General features: G+C 42.6%; 1 protein-coding gene across 1 annotated transcript in view; it reads right to left on the reverse strand.

Moving 5' to 3' along the window:
• DLAT (dihydrolipoamide S-acetyltransferase) overlaps positions 1–18,719 on the reverse strand; it is a 35,325-nt gene extending 16,606 nt beyond the window's left edge. Inside the window, exons 1-8 of the mRNA XM_006065243.4 lie at positions 18,105–18,719; positions 17,513–17,614; positions 16,556–16,680; positions 16,257–16,410; positions 13,439–13,565; positions 11,080–11,267; positions 9,668–9,821; positions 51–118 (exon numbers count right to left, since the gene is read on the reverse strand). Coding sequence (XP_006065305.2) covers positions 51–118; positions 9,668–9,821; positions 11,080–11,267; positions 13,439–13,565; positions 16,257–16,410; positions 16,556–16,680; positions 17,513–17,614; positions 18,105–18,383 — 1,197 coding nt within the window. The 5' untranslated portion in view covers positions 18,384–18,719. The remainder of the gene's footprint in view (positions 1–50; positions 119–9,667; positions 9,822–11,079; positions 11,268–13,438; positions 13,566–16,256; positions 16,411–16,555; positions 16,681–17,512; positions 17,615–18,104) is intronic.

Consider the following 18,719-nt stretch of genomic DNA (forward strand, 5'->3'; position numbering starts at 1 on the left):
ACTCTGCAGAGGAAACTGCAACCAGAATTTAAAAGCCAAATAGAACTCACAGGAGCAGCTTTAGTAGGCACAAAGGAGTCAATGTCCTTCTTGATGATTCTGCCATCTGGTCCTGTCCCTGGAGGAGTAACAGAAATACCACGTATGTGAAAGTGAACCGTGGATTCCTCAAGGAAATCAGCACTGTGATCCAGAAGTACAAGCTCCTAGAGGTTCTCTACCACAGACCCTCTGAAGGTGCCACTGCCTCAACCATGCCCCTTAAACATTTCTCTAAAAAATACCAGCTTCGGTCACCTCCTCTTGGTTAGCTCCAAAACACCCTTTCTTAACTCTGAAAAGATCTCATTTCGGTTCTACATTCATTTGATGTTAAAGAATTATCTTTCTGCAGACATGATAACAATTATTTTGGACAAATCAGGTAACTTTTTTTTACCATGAAATAGCATGAATAATTTTCAAATGCAGTGATCTCATCTTTTAGAATCATTCAATCCATATGTGGTCTCCATCATTCACAACTTTCTCATAGCAGCCAAGGCTCCATACTGGCTTGTGTTACGAGATTATGAAGGAAATAGCCATCACGTTACACATGAAGAAAGATCTTCAAAGTTCTCCCAACAAGGCTTAGTTTTACTTTCATTCAGTTTGTTTCCTCCTCCCATTCAGGCCCTCTTAGGTTTAATATTACCCTTAAGTAGATAATCCTGAATCTTAATTCTAAGGAGATTCAGTATTAAAATACCCTTTACCCTTGCACACTTCTAAAAAAATGTGGTCAAATTGATTCATCTTCCTCCAAAGAATGCCTTTTAAAAGGATTCTTGTGTGCAGTCCCAAGTCCTTTCCTTCATTTTGAAAACTGGTTGGCTAAGACTGTATTACCAGGAGCTTAGAACAGAGGCAGCAGTACTATGAGATCCCCCTCAGTATAAAGGACAGAAACCATAACCTTCCTTTGCAACCAAGGCTGATCTCGACCCTGCAGTTCCTCAAGATGAGGAAACTGCAGGACCTGTCTTATGCTAATCTTCACCCACCCATAAGAACTCCCTAATAGGAGTTGGTAGAAATCTTTGAAATTCTTTTGCCTATCTCCCTAGGAAGGAGTAACAGATAGTCATTAGGCAGTATAGTATAAAAGGAAGAACACTAGACTAGGAGTGAAAAATGTAGGGCTGCTGTCAAATATAAACTAGACAGATGACTACAGTCACTTAATCTCATCTGCTCTTTAGTCTCATTTGTAGAATAGATTATCATACCAGCCCCTGCTCATGGGTATGTCATGAAGATAAAATGGGACAGTGACATGAGAATGCTCTGCATCAAAGCAATATAAACCATAATGTGGGTAGCTCTGAGACAAATCAAACTCTGAACATCAGGGTTTAGGCTTTCAAAACAGCTTCTCCCAAAATGATCACATTTTGGTCAAATTTAGTGAGCAACCTGTCCCTTGGGAAGGTGGTGGGGTGAGGATTGGAGATTGAGTGCAATAACCAATGGCCAATGATACAATCCGGCTTTCCAGGTGGCGCAGTAGTAAAGAATCTGCCTGCTAATGCGGGAGATGGAAGAGATGTAGGTTCGATCCCTAGGTCAGGAAGATCCCCTGGAGAAGGAAATGGCAACCCACTCCAGTATTCTTGCCTGGAAAATTTCATGGACAGAGGAGCCTGGCAGGCTGAGTCGGACATGACTGAGCAACTGAGCACACACATATAATGGTACAATCAACCACACCCCTATAAAAATAAAAAGGGGCAACCACGCCCCTATAAAAATAAAACTCCTGAACCAGGCCTGGAGGGTTTCTGGGTTGGTGAGCATATTAATGTGCCAAGCGGTGGTGCTCCCACAAGGGCACCCACACTCTCTTATGCATCTCTTCCATTTGACTGTTCCTGAGTTGTATCTTTTACAATAAATAGGCAACAGTAAAGTGCTTTGCTGAGTTCTGTGAATCATTCTAATGATTATCAAACCTGAGGAGGGGGGGTCTTAGGAACTTCTGGTTTATAGCCCACGGAAAAGAAATATGGGTGGTCCCCAGGACTTGCAACTGCCCCCTGAAATGAGGGCAGACTTGTGGGACTGGACCCTTTAGCCTGTGGAGTCTGATGCTAACTCTGAAGAGTTAGTGTCAGAATAGGATTGAACTGTTGGTTAACCGGGTGGTGTCACAGAACTGACTGATGGTCTGGAAAAAAACATTACATTTCATGTTAGACTTGGGTGTCAGAAAACACTAACTGCTGATCCTCTCAGCTCACTTATTTTAAACCATTCCTTCCACCCACTGCAAACTTTCTTCCACTTCATCAAGACTGACTCCTCCACTCCCATCATCTGTTGTCAGCCTCCTGTCTTCACCTCCTCCCTACCCAGGCTACACTCCACGGATCACTGTTGCCATCGCTGCCGGGCAAGCTCTGTAACACATGCCTTCTCAGTGCCAGCACAGTTGCTGAATATTGCTGGGAGAAACAAGTACACACCTAGCTGACTGACCGTGCCATAAATCAGAGACATAAACCTAAAATAGACTCACAAAACTACCCAGAAGATAATTGTTTCTTCTGAAGTCGTTTTCACAATCTCAGAGAACAGTATTTCACACTCTCTAACCTCAAACCTTCCCACACTAATTCTACCACAGGTCCCCTCACTTTATACGTTTTTGGCCATGCTGAGCAGCTTGCAGGATCTCTGTTCCCCAACCATGGATTGAACCCCGGCCACAGCAGTGAAAGCACCAAGTCCTAACCAATAAACCACCAGGGAACTCCTCGCTCACTTTATATTTTACTGAACAAATAGCAGCAACCAGAGAGGTTCTACCCTCCTCTGCTGCCACCAAACCTATAAAACCACCCCATATTCTCTTCCCTCCTATAAAAACAAACTGTCCTAATACCTACCCAAGAGCAATTTCATCCCCTTTTACATCTAAGAACTTTGTTCCTTGCCAAATTATTCTGCATCATCAATTTATCCCTTTCTATTGGACAACTGGTTCTCAACAAGGCAATTTTGCAGTTTTGCCAGGGGGGCGTCTGGCAATGTTTGAAATGTTTTTTTGGTTGGTACAAGTGGGGGATGCTACTATCATGTAGTGAGTAAGAGCCAAGGATGCTGTGAAACATGCTACAATGCAGAGGAACCTCACCCTCACTCTGCCAGGAAGAACTGTTATTTAGTCACTGAGTCATGTCTAACTCTTTTGCCACCCCATGGACTGCAGCACGCCAGGCTCTTCTGTCCATAGGATTTCCCAGGCAAGAATACTAGAGTGAATTGTCATTTCCGTCTCCAGGGGATCTTCCTGACCCAGAGATTACAACCATGTCTCCTGCATTGGCAGGTGGATACTTTACCACTGAGTCACCAGTTCAGTTCAGTTACTCACTCATGTCCAACTCTTTTCAAACCCATGGACCACAACACAACAGGCCTCCCTGTCCATCACCAACTCCCAGAGTTACCCAAATTCATGTCCATTGAGTCGGTGATGCCATCCAACCATCTCATCCTCTGTTGTCCCCTTCTCCTCCTGCCTTCAATCTTTCCCAGCATCAGGGTCTTTGCAATGAGTCGGCTCTTTGCAATAGGTGGCCAAAGTATTGGAACTTCAGCTTAAGCATCAGTCCTTCCAATGAATACTCACGACTGATTTCCTTTAGGATGTACTGGTTGGATCTCCTTCCAGTCCAAGGGACTCTCATGAGTCTTCTCCAACACCACAGTTCAAAAGCATCAATTCTTCAGTTTTCAGTTTTCTCTGTAGGGCAACTCGCACATCCATACGTGACTACTGTAAAAACCATAGCTTTGATTAGATGGACCTCTCTTGGCAAAGTAATGTCCCTGCTTTTTAATATGCTGTCTAGGTTGGTCACAACTTTTCTTCCAAGAAGCAAGTGTCTTTTAATTTCATGGCTGCAGTCACCACCTGCAGTGATTTTGGAGCCCCCAAAAATAAAGTCTGTCACTGTTTCCACTGTTTCCCCATCTATTTGCCATGAAGAGATGGGACCAGATGCCATGATCTCACTTTTCTGAATGTTGAATTTTAGGCCAACTTTTCACTCTCCCCTTTCACTTTCATCAAGAGGCTCTTCAGTTCTTCTTCGCTTTCTGCCATAAGGGTGGTGTCTATTTCTCCCAGCAATCTTGATTCCAGCTTGTGCTTCATCCAGTCCAGCATTTTGCATGATGTACTCTGCATATAAATTAAATAAGCAGGGTGACAATATACAGCCTTTCCCAATTTGGAACCAGTCTGTTATTCCATGTCCGGTTCTAACTGTTGCTTCCTCATCTGCATATAGGTTTCTCAAGAGGCAGGTCAGATGGTCTGGTATTCCGATCTCTTGAAGAATTTTCCACAGTTTGTTGTAATCCACAGTCAAAGGGTTTGGCATAGTCAATAAAGCAGAAATAGACGTTTTTCTGGAACTCTCTTGCTTTTTCAGTGATCCAGCAGATGTTGGCAATTTGATCTCTGGTTCCTCGCCCTTTTCTAAAACCAGCTTGACCATCTGGAAGTTCATGGTTCACATATTGCTGAAGCCTGGCTTGGAGAATTTTGAGCATTACTTTACTAGCGTGTGAGATGAGTGCAATTGTGCGGTAGTTTGAGCATTCTTTGGCATTGCCTTTCTTTGGGATTGGAATGAAAATGACCTTTTCCAGTCCTGTGGCCACTGCCGAGTTTTCCAAATTTGCTGGCATAGTGAGTACAGCACTTTCACAGAATCATCTTTTAGGATTTGAAATAGCTCAACTGGAATTCCATTACCTCCTCTAGCTTTGTTTGTAGTGATGCGTCCTGAGGCCCACTTGACTTCGCATTCCAGGATGTCTGGCTCTAGGGGAGTGATCACACCATCGTGGTTATCTGGGTCATGAAGATCTCTTTCGTATGGTTCTGTATATTCTTGCTACCTCTTCTTAATATCTTCTGCTTCTTTTAGGTCCCTACCATTTCTGTCCTTTATCGAGCCCATCTTTGCATAAAAAGTTCCCTTGGTATCTCTAATTTTCTTGAAGAGATCTTGAGTCTTTCCCATTCTATTGTTTTCCTCTATTTCTCTCCACTGATCACTGAAGAAGGCTTTCTTGTCTCTCCTGGCTATTCTTTGGAACTCTGCATTCAGATGGGTATATCGTTCCTTTTCTTCTTTGCCTTTCACTTCTCTTCTTTTCATAGCTGTTTGTAAGCATCCTCAGACAACCATTTTGCCTTTTGGCATTTCTTTTTCTTGGGGATGGTCTTGATCACTGCCTCCTGTACAACGTCCAAACCTCCATCCATAGTTCTTCCGGCACTCTATCAGATCTAATCCCTTGAATCTATTTGTCACTTCCACTGTATAGGCATAAGAGATTTGATTTAGGTCATACCTGAATGGTCTAGTGGTCTTCCCTACTTTCAATTTAAGTCTGAATTTGGCAATAAGGAGTTCATGATCTGGGCTACAGTCAGCTCCTGGTCTTGTTTTTGCTGACTGTATAGAGCTTCTCCATTTTTGGCTGCAAAGAATATAATTAATCTGATTTCGGTATTGACCATCTGGTGGTATCCATTTGTAGAGTCTTCTCTTGTGTTGTTGGAAGAGGGTGTTTGCTATGACCAGTGCGTTCTCTTGGCAAAACTCTATTAGCCTTTGTCCTGCTTCATTCTGTACTCCAAGGCCAAATTTGCCTATTACTCCAGGTATTTCTTGACTTCCTACTTTTGCATTCCAGTCCCCTTTAAAGAAAAGGACATCTTTTTGGGTGTTAGTTCTAGAAGGTCTTGTAGGTCTTCATAGAACTGTTCAACTGCAGCTTCTTCAGCATTATTGGTTGGGGCCTAGACTTGGATACTGTGATATTGAATGGTTTGCCTTGGAAATGAACAGAGATCATTCTGCCATTTTTGAGGCTGCATCCAAGTACTGCATTTGGATTCTTCTGTTGACTATGATGGCTACTCCATCTCTTCTAAGGGATTCTTGCCCACAGTAGTAAATATAACGATCATCTGAGTTAAATTCATCCATTCCAGTCCATTTTAGTTCGCTGATTCCTAAAATGTCAATGTTCATTCTTGCCATCTCCTGTTTGACCAGTTCCAATTTGCCTTGATTCATGGACCTACTATTCCAGGTTTCTATGCAATATTGCTTTTTACAGCATCAGACTTTACTTCCATCACCTGTCACATCCACAGCTGGGCGTTGTTTTTGCTTTGGCTCTATCTCTTCGTTCTTTCTGGAGTTAGTTCTCCACTGATCCCCAGTAGTATATTGGGCACCTACCGACCCAGGAAGTTCATCTTTCAGGGTCCTATCTTTTTGCCTTTTCATACTGTTCATGGGGTTCTCAAAGCAAGAATACTGAAGTGGTTTGCCACCAGAGAAACCCACAAACAAAGAATTACCTGGTCAAAAATGTCAGTAGTGCCACAGCTGAGAAACTCTACACTAGGCCTGTTCTGCTGCTGCTGCTGCTAAGTCGCTTCAGTCGTGTCCAACTCTGTGCGAGCCCATAGACGGCAGCCCACCAGGCTCCCCCGTCCCTGGGATTCTCCTGGTAAGAACACTGGAGTGGGCTGTCATTTCCTTCTCCAATGCATGAAAGTGAAAAGTGAAAGTGAAGTCGCTCAGTCGTGGCTGACTCTAAGCGACCCCATGCACTGCAGCCTACCAGGCTCCTCCATCCATGGGATTCTCCAGGCGAGAGTACTGGAGTGGGGTGCCATGGCCTTCTCCAATGCATGCAAGTGAAAAGTGAAAGTGAAGTCACTCAGTCGTGGCTGACTCTCAGCGACCCCATGGACTGCAGCCCACCAGGCTCCTCCGTCCATTGGATTCTCCAGGCGAGAGTACTGGAGTGGGGTGCCATTGCCTTCTCTGAGGGCTGTTCTACCACCACTCGTTTTCTAAAGCCCAGTCTTGAGCTCATGTCCTCCCGAACGGTACATCTCTATTTCTATGCCTTCCTTCGCAGCAAAAGCTCTTGACTAAGTTGTCCACAATGCTATCTCCACTTCTTCATTCACTTTTCACCCTATCCAGACTGTCACTGCACGTATCTTTTGAAGTCGCTATTGTTGAGTCCTCATATCCAATCCCTAAGTTCTGTTGATTCTGCCACAAACGTATGTTGAGGCTGTCCATTTCTTTTCCATTTCTATTCTCATCACCTTTGTGTAAACCACCGACTCCAGCAACATTTTAACAGACACTTTTGCTTTCATTTAATCCATTTGCACAGAGCAGCCAAAACAATCTTTTAAAAATATAAATGATTTTCTGCCACTTCTTCATTTTAATTTTCAATGGCTTCCTGCCCTACTTGAAATAAAATTCAAACTCTATCATAACCTGTAAAGTCTTTTATGTTCTTACCCCTGAGTTTCTTTCTGCCCTCATTTCCTACCACTCTGCTCACTATGCTCCATTAACACTGGCTTCCTTTCTTTGCCTCAAACACACCGAGCTCTGTCCCCTTCAGGCTGGTCTTTGCCCAGAATGCTTCTCTTGCAGTTCTTCACATGGTTGGCTCATAGCTGACTCCTCATCTTTCAGGTCAGATCAAATTTCACCTCGTCAAAAAGATCTTCCCCAACCATCCTGTCCAAAAGTGGTCATGCGTGCATGTGTGTGCTGTGCTGAGTTGCTCAGTCGTGTCTGACTCCTTGCGACCCCATGGACTGCTGGGATCCTCTGTCCATGAAATTGTGCAGGTAAGAATCCTGGAGTGGGCTGCCATTTCCTATTCCAGGGGACAGTCCTGACCCAAGGATTGAATCTGTGTCTCCTATACTGGCAGGCAAATTCTTTCCCACTGTGCCACCTGGGAAACCCATGACATAGAGGTACCCTGTTTGTTACTCCCTACCATAACACTGGTTTATTTGTTAGCATTCAAATCATATTATTTAATAAGCTATTATTATCACCATAGCTAATTACCTATATTTGCTTTCTACGTACAGGCACTGTTATTAACGCATTTAATCCCAACAAGCTATAAAGTATTATTTCTATATACAAATAAAGAAACTGAGACAGAAAAGGGAACACACCTAGTGTTCGACAGAGCTGGGGTTTAAAATCTAAGCATTCCAGCTCTAAAGCCAATACTCTTAACTACTATGTTATAATCCCTGTCCATTTACTTCTTTACTGTCTGTCCCATGAACAAGTGTTGGATGCACAGACAATACTCAATGAATATTTGTTTAAATAAATGAATCACTTAACTCTAACTGCATAAGAATACTGAGATTTTTTTCCACATAAATATTACCTAAGGCAGCCAGTATCACTCAATATCCAACAAATGATCCTCATTTACTTGTTTAAATTCTTCAGATATAATTATTAACCCAGTCCTTCCTCCCCTTAAAAATGTTTTCCAACTTAAATTGCTATCCCTAATCATACATACATAAAGAATGGCAATATATTAGGGAAATGACATTAAGATGGAAAAAAGGGTCTTTTTACAAGAATTCTCTGAGGTGAAACAGTGATAACTTCTGTCCCCGTATCTTTGGGAACTGGCTTGCTTTCAAACCATTAAAACAACAGTCTGCAGACAGTGATAACCAACAATGATTGCTCATAGATGGAAAACTGCAGAAGTAGCCATTATTTTGAGTAATTAAAGATGGCAGAACATCAAAACAGAAGGAAGTATAGGGTAGTGGGAAAAATACAGATTCCAAAATGAAACAAATCTAGATTTGAATTGCAACTTTACTGCTTAACAGAACAAGAGATCTTTCAAGAGTCTATTTTCCTATCCAAAAAATATGAGACGATAATTCTTACTTCAAGTGTTATGCAAATTAAGTCTGGTAATTAAATGACTAGCCATCAAACCAAGCTCCACAAACAGTAATTTCTCCCACCCCTTTCCAAAGTATATTAATTACCTTACATTAAATTTTAGCTTAAAACATTTAAATGCCAGCCAATAATAATAACATGAACAAAATTACTATGTATGGAGTATTACTATATTCTAGATACTGTTCTAAGCCCTTCACTTATTTTATTGGAAACTATTATCTCAGTTTTACAGATGGAAAAACAAAGTAACTCATGAAAAGACATATTACATAGAAAGTGATAAAGCCAGGATTAAACCCTAGATGGTCTGATTCAAGAGCCCACGCTCTTATCACTAAGCTACATATTGTCTTTGGGAAGGAAAAGATGAGTAAGACATTTTCCTTTGCCCTCAATAGGCGTTAGTTCAGTTTTATATGAATTTTATTATTTTAAGTCATTTCATGTCATCCCAACTTCATGTTGTGTTTTGAGTATTGCTACATTCACTCGCCTAGCACTAATACAGATTTCTTATCACATAATCAAGTACTGTAACCCAGCTTTGCTGAACACATCATACTTTCACCAACAATTAAGCAGTTCCCGTTAATAGAAAATGAAAAAAGCTATCTAAATTATACAGGTAGACCTTAGACAGACCAAGCAAAGCACAGGAAGTTTTCCTGCTCCGTCAGTTCCCTCCCTCATCCTTCTCCCTACTTCCCCAGGTAAGACAGCTCTATATATTAATAGTTGTGGTTGTACTCTCTGGTCCTAAGGAAGAAACTCAATTTTAGTAAAACTCCATTCCATAGAAACAGACGTACCTTTAACTTGTGTAAGGTCAATCCCTTTCTCTGCTGCCAACTTCTTCGCAAGCGGGCTAACAAACACCCTTCCCTTTGGTCCAGCTGGAGCGGCTGGCCGAGGGGCTGAAGGTGGAGGGGCTACAGGTTGGGGAGCTGGAGGAACAGGGGCTGCCTTTTGAAAAAAGTTACAAATTGTTAATTCACCACTGAAAAGACTGGTCTGAAAGATTAACAGCTTATAGCTAAGTCAAACCTATTTTAATTATATAACTTTTGTCTTTTCTCCAAAGGTTAAATGCTCATTTTTCTTGCTTAACCAACATAATACAGCAACATGAATACAATAACATTATTTTAACAAAGACAGAACAAAGTCAAGTTCTCTAACTCCATGATTAATACAGAGAGGCACTGAATTTAATTCTGGTGACCAGTATATAACATCCTTATAGCCTTTCTTCACTTTAATCTCTTATCTCTATTTTCTTGTCCCTTTTTTATTCTCATTCTCTTATTCACCTACATGGTTTTTACTTAACCTACTTCCAAAATAATAAATTATTCTGGAAGATTCCATGTTGAAAACACATTAAAAAATAAACCAATACTACTACTTGCCAGCTCCCCATAAATGTATGGAAGTCAGAAATCAAAGTTTTCTCTGACAGAACTGTGTATCTAGTCTAAACTCACATGATTCTACACCTGCAGAAGTCTTATAGCGTGACTGCTGCCTGGAATTCATATGAGTTCATGTTATAGGTATATAGTATATGGTGGTGGTTTAGTCACTAAGTCATGTCTGACCCTTGCAACCCCATGGACTGTAGCCTGCCAGGCTCCTCCGACCATGGGATTCTCCAGGCAAGAATACTGCAGTGGGTTGCCATTTCCTTCTCCAGGGGATCTTCCTGAGCCAGGAATCGAACCCGGGTTTCCTGCATTGCAGGCAGATTCTTTATTGACTGAGCTACGAGGGAAGCCCTCGTATATAGTATATAGCAAAAAACTAAATTCTACGCAAAATAAGCTATTCACGTCAAGATTCCCATGTGTTACAAATATAAGCTTGACCTACTATAATATGTGAATACCAAGAGGACCGACAAAGACTACAAATTCTATAGAAAATGGGTGACAAAGCATTACCTTCCATATGTATATCTACACCTAAAGCATAAAAAGATCAAGTCACCTCAGTTTTGTTCTCAACAAGACTCAAGAAAGCAGGGAAAAGAAAAATTATAAGAATCAAACTATTGACCATTATGTGAACAGTGCAGTCCCATGCACCCCGTGGGTCTCCATAAATGTTAACTATCTCCTTCCTTAGTCACAGACTCTTAGCACTGGAAGGAACCTAGACTATCACCCCTTAATTTAGAGATGAATAAGGTAAGTGGTTCCCTCAATTCTAGAAGCATACCTACCGGAGATGGGATAGGTGGTGGTGCTGGTGGTTTTAAATCAGTTACTTCAGCTGGCCGATAGTCAGCAAATGCTGGTATATCTGCCTCTTTTTCCACAATGATACAGAGCGGGGTTCCTAGAGGGACATCTCGTGTGCCTTCAGGGATCAGGATTTTTGCCAGGTAACCTTCTTCCTGTACTTCAAAACCTTAAATAGAAAGAAAAAACCATTATGGAACTTAAAGGACTCTACTAGCCTACCAAATTCAAAGCACAATTTTGTTTTTTTTTTCTTCAAAGCACAGTTTTTAAGTAAAAGGTTCTTCAAAGTAGCTATATAACCTTTTGCAAGCTATTTAACCTGTGTCTCAGCCTCTTTACCTACAAAATGGGAAGAACAGTACCTACCTCACAGGGCTATTACAAAAGTTAAGTGAATTAATATTTTCCAAGCACTTGGAAATAGTGCCTAATACAAAGTAAATACTACCTAATACAAAGTAAATACTACCTAATACAAAGTAAATACTAATAAATATTTGTCAAGTAAAACCCCAAGAGGTTACACAGTGGTTAGCTCTGAATGTTTTCTTTAAAACATCTCCAAGGGCTGCTCTGAGCAGACCCACAAGACTCCTGAGATGGCATCAGTTGTACTGCTAAAGAACAGAACCACATGGTTGTTAAATTAAAAGAGCTACTACAGTTGATAGTGATGCATCTTTGGAACTTTTCTGAAGAGGTCATACTTGGTATTACACCAACTATTTCAATATGAAGAAATACAGCATTACTATGGAGATTCAATGGTGTTGACAACTTTACTCAGCTCCTGCTTTTCTTTTTTTGGCTGCACCATGTGGCTTCTGGGATCTTAGTTCCCCCACCAGGGACTGAACCCCGGGCCCTTGGCAGGGAAACTGTGAAGTCCTAACCAATGGACCACCAGGGAATTCCCAGCTACTGCTTTTTTTTTTTAACAAGGAACTCAAATACAACGGATTCCAAAAGTAAAACTGAAAGGAGCCACTGTAGAGGACATCTTTTGCCTTCCAGATCTCAGCTTTCTGTTGGGCTGTGCCTCTCCCTGATGAACACATCTTTGATGAATCCTTTTATTTCCCAGCTGAGAATTAATATCCAATACAAGACATATCAAAAGAAAAGGCTCCATGGCCACTACGGAGTTTATAGAGTTTGACCAAGGTTAATACATCTCTAATGACCAGTTTCTAGAATACCACTCTCTACAGCAACATTGGTAATCAAGTTAAAATGCAAAATACACCTATTTTGCCAGGGCTTTTCTGTTTCTTTTTAATAATCTTTTTAACAAACAGAATAGGGACTTCCCTGGTGGTCCAGTGGTTAACAATCTGTCTTCCAATGCAAGGAATACGGGTTCGATCTCCAGTCAGGGAACTAAGATCCCACATGCCACAGAGCAACTACGCCTGCCACTGCAACTGCTGAGCCCGTGAGCTCTAGAGTCCATACTCTGCAACAAGCCTGAGCACTGCAACTAGCGAGAGCCTGTGTGCTGCAACAAAGACCCGGGCGGCCAAAAAACAAACAAACAAAAAAGAACCCTTTACTTTAATAAAATTTTATGGGGGAGAGCACAATATGCTAAAAGATAAAACAGAGAAGTGAGGGAAGGGGGCAAGTACAGTCCTACTGTCTAAGTCTCCTTGACCCCAAGGTGCCATCACGGAATCATGGGGTGTGAAGAACAAAATCCGAAAAAGACCACTGCAGAGGATGCCCAGAAGCTCCTATTGCATCTTTGAGGACTGGACAGAAAAAAAAAAAATTATCTACAGGTATCCAGATATAGTATGGCAAATATTAATTGTCTAGAGGGGTTTTTTTCCTAAGCATAAAAATAAATCAGATAGTCAATAAAAGGAAATGTGATATAATATCTGAACAAGTAGTATATACATTTCATCAGTCATTCTCATATACAACAACAATCGAAACCCTACTTTCAAGTTCTCCCTCAAAGTCATCTGAATTTCTTCAGTATTTTCCTGCCTTTGATGTTATTTCCCCCTATTTCCTCTTTTTTCCCCCTTGACCAGTGTGAAGAATGTCAATTTGGATACAGCTTCTCAGTAACATAAGGCTAATAATTAAACTCTGGCCTAAAAATTATCTCCAAGCTGATACAGCTGTGATTCAATGACAGTGCAGTTTGGAACCAACAGATCCAACTATGCAACACTTTTGTTTATGAAAATACTCTGTTCCAGGAAATTAATCCCAAGAATTAAAATTTTTCATGTTATCACTCAGTCATTATAGGACAGGATGGCAATCCTCTTCCCTTACTGGAAAACTCAGTGTCTCAACCATTAAGAGCTGAAGAAATCTCACCTATAGTGGCCTTGTCAGTCTCTATCTCTGCCAATAAATCTCCTTCATTTAGCTTCTCACCCACTTTTTTTTCCCATCTCTGAACTGTGCCCATGGTCATGGTGGGAGAGAGGGCAGGAAGAAGCACCTGTAGAAACAAACACATATTTTATTATTTCTCAACACTAGGATGCTTTTGACACAACGGCACTCAGGCAAGCAAATAGCTTTATGGAATGACAATTCAAATTCCCATCTGCCTGGTGCTCCCACAGCAGCAAAAGCCTCGTGCTTCAATAGTATCCCTACAGGGAAATCCTTCAAATCTCAAGCTTTTATAGTGCCAGTGATACTCTGACCCACCCTCCAAAGTTAAAAACCATGGGCAGAGGGGAAAGATTTCTTTCTAGACAGCTAAAATTAATTCTTCAACAATATCTAAACATAGAACTTCTCATCTTTCTCAACACTTAGATTAAGCTAGAGGTTTTTCATCTTCATAGAATGACCTCAGACTTTTCCACTAAAAGTTTACTGTGTGCTTTATTGAAATCTACCTTTTCATTCAGAGGAGACTGAATTTCTCCCAAACTCCCTGGATAATACTTTATTAAATTTTTAATTATTTATTTTTGGCTGCCCTGGGTCTTCACTGCTGTACACACGGTTTCTCTAGGTGCAGTGAGCAGGTGCTACTCTCCAGCCACAGTGCACAGGCTTCCCACTGGAGAGGTTTCTCTTGTTGCAGAGCATGGGCTCAAGGCACGCAGGCTCAGTAGTTGTGGCACGTGCATTTAGTTGCTCTTCAGCATGTGAGAATCTTCCCAGACCAGGGATTGAACCTGTGACCCCTGCAGGCAGATTCTTAACCACTAGTCCACTAGCGAAGTCCCTCCCAGGTACTTTTTCAAGATAAAAAACATATTAAGAATTGTTCGGGACTTCCCTGGTGGCCCAGCGGTTTATACTCTGTGCTCCCAATGCAACAAGGCACAGGTTAATCCCTGTATGGCGAACTAAGATCCTGAATGCCATATGGCATGGCTGAAAAAAAACCCCAAAACAACAACAAAAACCTAATCTTACAATAGTCACTTCCACCCAAGTAAAATCTAAAACAACAGATTGGCTAATCTAAATTAAAGACTACTTCCCTATTTATATGGCTTGAATGTTCACTGAATTTGGATGCTCACTCAGTTATGGGTTTTGTTTGCTATCTTCTTAAGTCTTTTGCATCTAATTAACATAAGGATTGTGCTGAGAGAAAAGTCATTTTAGTGGATGATGTCTCAGGAAGCTGTGGGGAAAAAAGTAAAACAAAACTTAGAGCTCTTGACCTTCTCTGGTGGTCCAATGGTCAGGAATCCGCCTGCCAATTCAGAGGACACGGCTTCGATCCCTGGCCTGAGAAGATCCCACATGCCTTGGGGCAACGAATCCCATGCGCCACAATCACTGAGCCCATGCCCTAGAGCCCTCGAGCTGCAAGTACTGAAGCTCCTGTACCTACAGCTCACGCTCTGCACCAAGAGCAGTCATCACAATGGGCAGCCCAAGCACCGCAACAAGAGAGCAGTCCCTGCTCACCACCATTAGAGAAAGCCTTCTCTTGGCAATGAAGACTCAGCACAGACAAAAAAAATTTTTGTAACTTTTCTTAAATTAAAAAATTAAAAAAAAATTGCTGAACAGGATGGAATAAATGTGTGAACTGACCACCAGGCAAAATTTCATCATGAGTGAATGTTAATAAAAAACCAGGGTATAGAACACGATGCCCCAAGAAGAAAATTATCCCTATACAAAAATTTCTACAAATAAACTAAGAGAAGGAAAAGTTCTAGTCTTAATCCTTTAGGAAAAAAACACAGCTGGCTTTTATCCATTTTCAGTATCCAAAACACACAAATATACATGGGATAATCCTAATATCTAATAAACTAATCAGTTTCTTAGAAACTGATTTAGTTAACAGAATCAACAGTGACTATATTTACCACCTTCAGCTTTGCTGTAATGCTATTATATATGTCTGTGCTGAATCGCTCAGTCATGTCTGACTCTTTGAGACCCCATTGACTGTAGGTAGCCCTCCATACTCCTCTGTCCATGGGGATTCTCCAGGCAAGAATACTGGAGTAGACTGTCATGCCCTCCTCCAGATTATATATGTCTATTTGACACTTATTCTTTATTGTTGGTCTTTTCTAAATACTACTGGATTATTTCACTTACTCTGAGAAAACACTACATGTCAAGGAAAAACACTAATTGGGGGCTTTTATTCAATAGACAGCACTTGGGGCCTACTAAAAAAACTCTATTTAGACAGAGAGTAGATATAAGTGGGTTTCCCAGGTGGTGCTAGTGGTAAAGAACCTGCCCGCCAAGGCAGGAGACATAAGAGACACAGGTTCGATCCCTGGGTTGGGAAGATCCCCTGAAGGAGGACATGGCAACCCACTCCAGTACTCCTGCCTGGAGAATCCCATGGACAGAGGAATCTCTGACACAACTGAAGCGACTTAGCACAGCAAAGTACAGATGTAAGCACAATCCTCAAAATCCGACATGATATTCTTGAATGAAAAGGACCAAACATTATCCTACCTGCTACACGGAGGCTGAGAAAGGTTAAAAGAACTATCCAAGTACACACATCTGGAAATAACCACTAGAATAAATGTTGTCAATTTTCATGTTTAAATCTCTATTTACTTTCAAATGACAAAAACCAGCCAGGTTTAATGCCAGTTTCCAGGATGCAACTCATCTACGAAAAATAATGAGTAAATAATACATTTTCTAGAGCAGACACCCAGAGGCTGAGCCTCACCTGCATGTGAGTAGGATATGAGCTACCAGGAGCCTGAGCAGAAGGTGCAGGGGATGGAGCGGGGGCGGCAGGGGTTGGTGCCGGGGCTGCTGGTGGGGCAGGTGCTGCTGAAGAATCCAGTGTGTAATTTTTAAAGGCTTCAACATCTTCAGGCCTAAGGAAGAGAAAGAATGTGTAAGTATAAGGGGCTTATAAAGCGGATGTATCAGCCTTAGAAGCTTTTAACTAACTCCTCAGTTCTGGGTTAAAATACTCCACTTAAGCACCTGACTTTCACAGTTTCCCCCGGTACTACTCACTTTTCAACTGTGATACAGATGATTGCTCCAACTGGAACATCTCTGGTACCTTCAGCAACAAGGATCTTTGCCATGTAACACTCCTCCACACTCTCAAATCCAACAGTAGCTTTATCGGTTTCAACCTTTTAACACAAAAGTAGGAGCTTAGGCTTCCGCTGCAGGTATGAAGTTTATTAACTCGTGTCTAAAATCATACAGTTCAAAGTGAAGTAAGTCAGAAAAAGAAAGAAAAATACGTGGAATCTAAAATGGCACAAATGAACTTATCTGCGAAATAGAAATGAACTCACAGAGAATAGACTTGTGATTGAGGGGTGGGGCAGGGAAAAAACAGAGTAGGATTTGCAGATGCAAACTATTACATACTGAATGGAGAGCAACATGGTCCTACTATATAGTACAAGGAACTACATTCTGTATCTGTGATAAACCATAATGGACAAGAGTATTTAACACAACATCGTAAATCAATCTTACAGCAAAAAAAAAAAAAAAAAATCATACAGTTCAACAGTGAAAATAAAGCCTCTATCACAGGTTTGAAAGAATTACTATTAAAAACACCCAGGCTAAAAATCAGTTTGGTTAGCTGCAGCTAACTTGGCTAACCAATCTCTCATATCAGACTGTAAAAAACATCTAAGTTTCTTATGCGTGCTAAGTCGCTTCAGTCCTGTCCAACTCTGTGCAACCCCATAGATGGCAGCCCACAGGCTCCTCCATCCCTGGGATTCTCCAGGCAAGAATACTGGAGTGGGTTGCCATTTCCTTCTCCAATGCATGCATGCATGCATGCTAAGTTGCTTTAGTCATGTCTGACTCTTTGCGACCCCATGGACAGCAGCCCACCAGGCTCCTCTGTCCATGGAATTCTCCAGGCAAAAAGGATAATTACCCACTCAGAAAGTTAATGCTCCATTTAGCTAAGCTAGTCTCAACTCATTTCCAACTTACCTCTGCAATTAGTTCACCCTCATTGATTTTTTCTCCTTCCTTCTTTTCCCACCGGGCTATGGTGCCTGCCTGCATTGTAGGGGACAGTGAAGGCAATGGAACCTAGAGGAGAAAAGGGAGAAATACTCAATTTTAAGAGCTACCTAACTCTCAATCTGGTGTACCACTTCGTTCAATTCAGACTAATTTAACGCTGAGTCTGAGTCCCTTCACACATTGGGCAATGGGCTTATAAAAGGATTTCCTAACATCAGAAGCTCTCAACCAGAAGGACAGGACTTCCGCTCCACTGTTCTGGGTGTTTCTAACAGCATGTACTCAGCAGACATCCCACAGACCGCCCCAGGCTTGGCGCTTTTTGAACGGAACCGGTCAGGAGAAGGAAGCCTGCAGCTCCTTTTTCAATGGAATAGGTCAGGAGAAGGAAGCTCAAGAGCTAGAGCAAAGCTGGGTAATGGAGAAGGGACAGTGACAGAGTATACCTGGAGGGGGGCGGAGACGGAGGATCATCAAGACCTCTAAGGAAGGATCCCAAGCCAAGTCTGCCGTGAAGGACAACGGGGTCCCGCGAAGGACAGGTTCTGGGGCTTACCTTCTGATGCGGGGGTAGGCTATACCAGCGGCGGCTAGGCGATCCCCAGAGCTGCAGCAGGACGCGATTCCGCGGTGTGGCCCAAGAGACTGGGCTCCAGCCGCAGAGTGCCCGGACCCTGCCATACCCTGGGGTCTTGCTGCTGCAGCGAGCCAGAGCCGAGCCAGCCTGCGGGGTCACGCACGGAGCTCCCGGCTCCTCCCGAAAGGCCGTCCACCGAGCCCCGAATCCCGCCCGGGGGGCTGCATTCTGAGCCCGTCGCGCACAGACGCGCCACATAGTGCCACGGCCCCCACACCCCAAAACCAACGCCGTCTCCGGAGTGACCTCTCCAAGAGCAGCGCGGCGTTGCCGTCAGCCGCGCAGCGCGGCCGCAAGTTGTCGTAAAACGGGCTGCGAAGCCTCGCCCTACCCGCTCCGCGGACCAGAGAAGCGGTGAACGTACGGTCTTTCTCCAGGAAATGAGGGGCTGAGGGTGACCCAGAGCGGGTCGGGGCGGCTACTATAGAACGACGAGGGGCAGGGGCGTTCCAGCAGGCCGAATCTGGGAGGATTAGGCGTGGGGAGGAGTGGAAAGTGGTGCGCTCGGTGGCGAAGGCGTCTCTGGGGCGGGGG

This window comes from Bubalus bubalis, chromosome 16, assembly GCF_019923935.1.
Source record: "Bubalus bubalis isolate 160015118507 breed Murrah chromosome 16, NDDB_SH_1, whole genome shotgun sequence".
Lineage (NCBI taxonomy): Eukaryota > Metazoa > Chordata > Mammalia > Artiodactyla > Bovidae > Bubalus > Bubalus bubalis.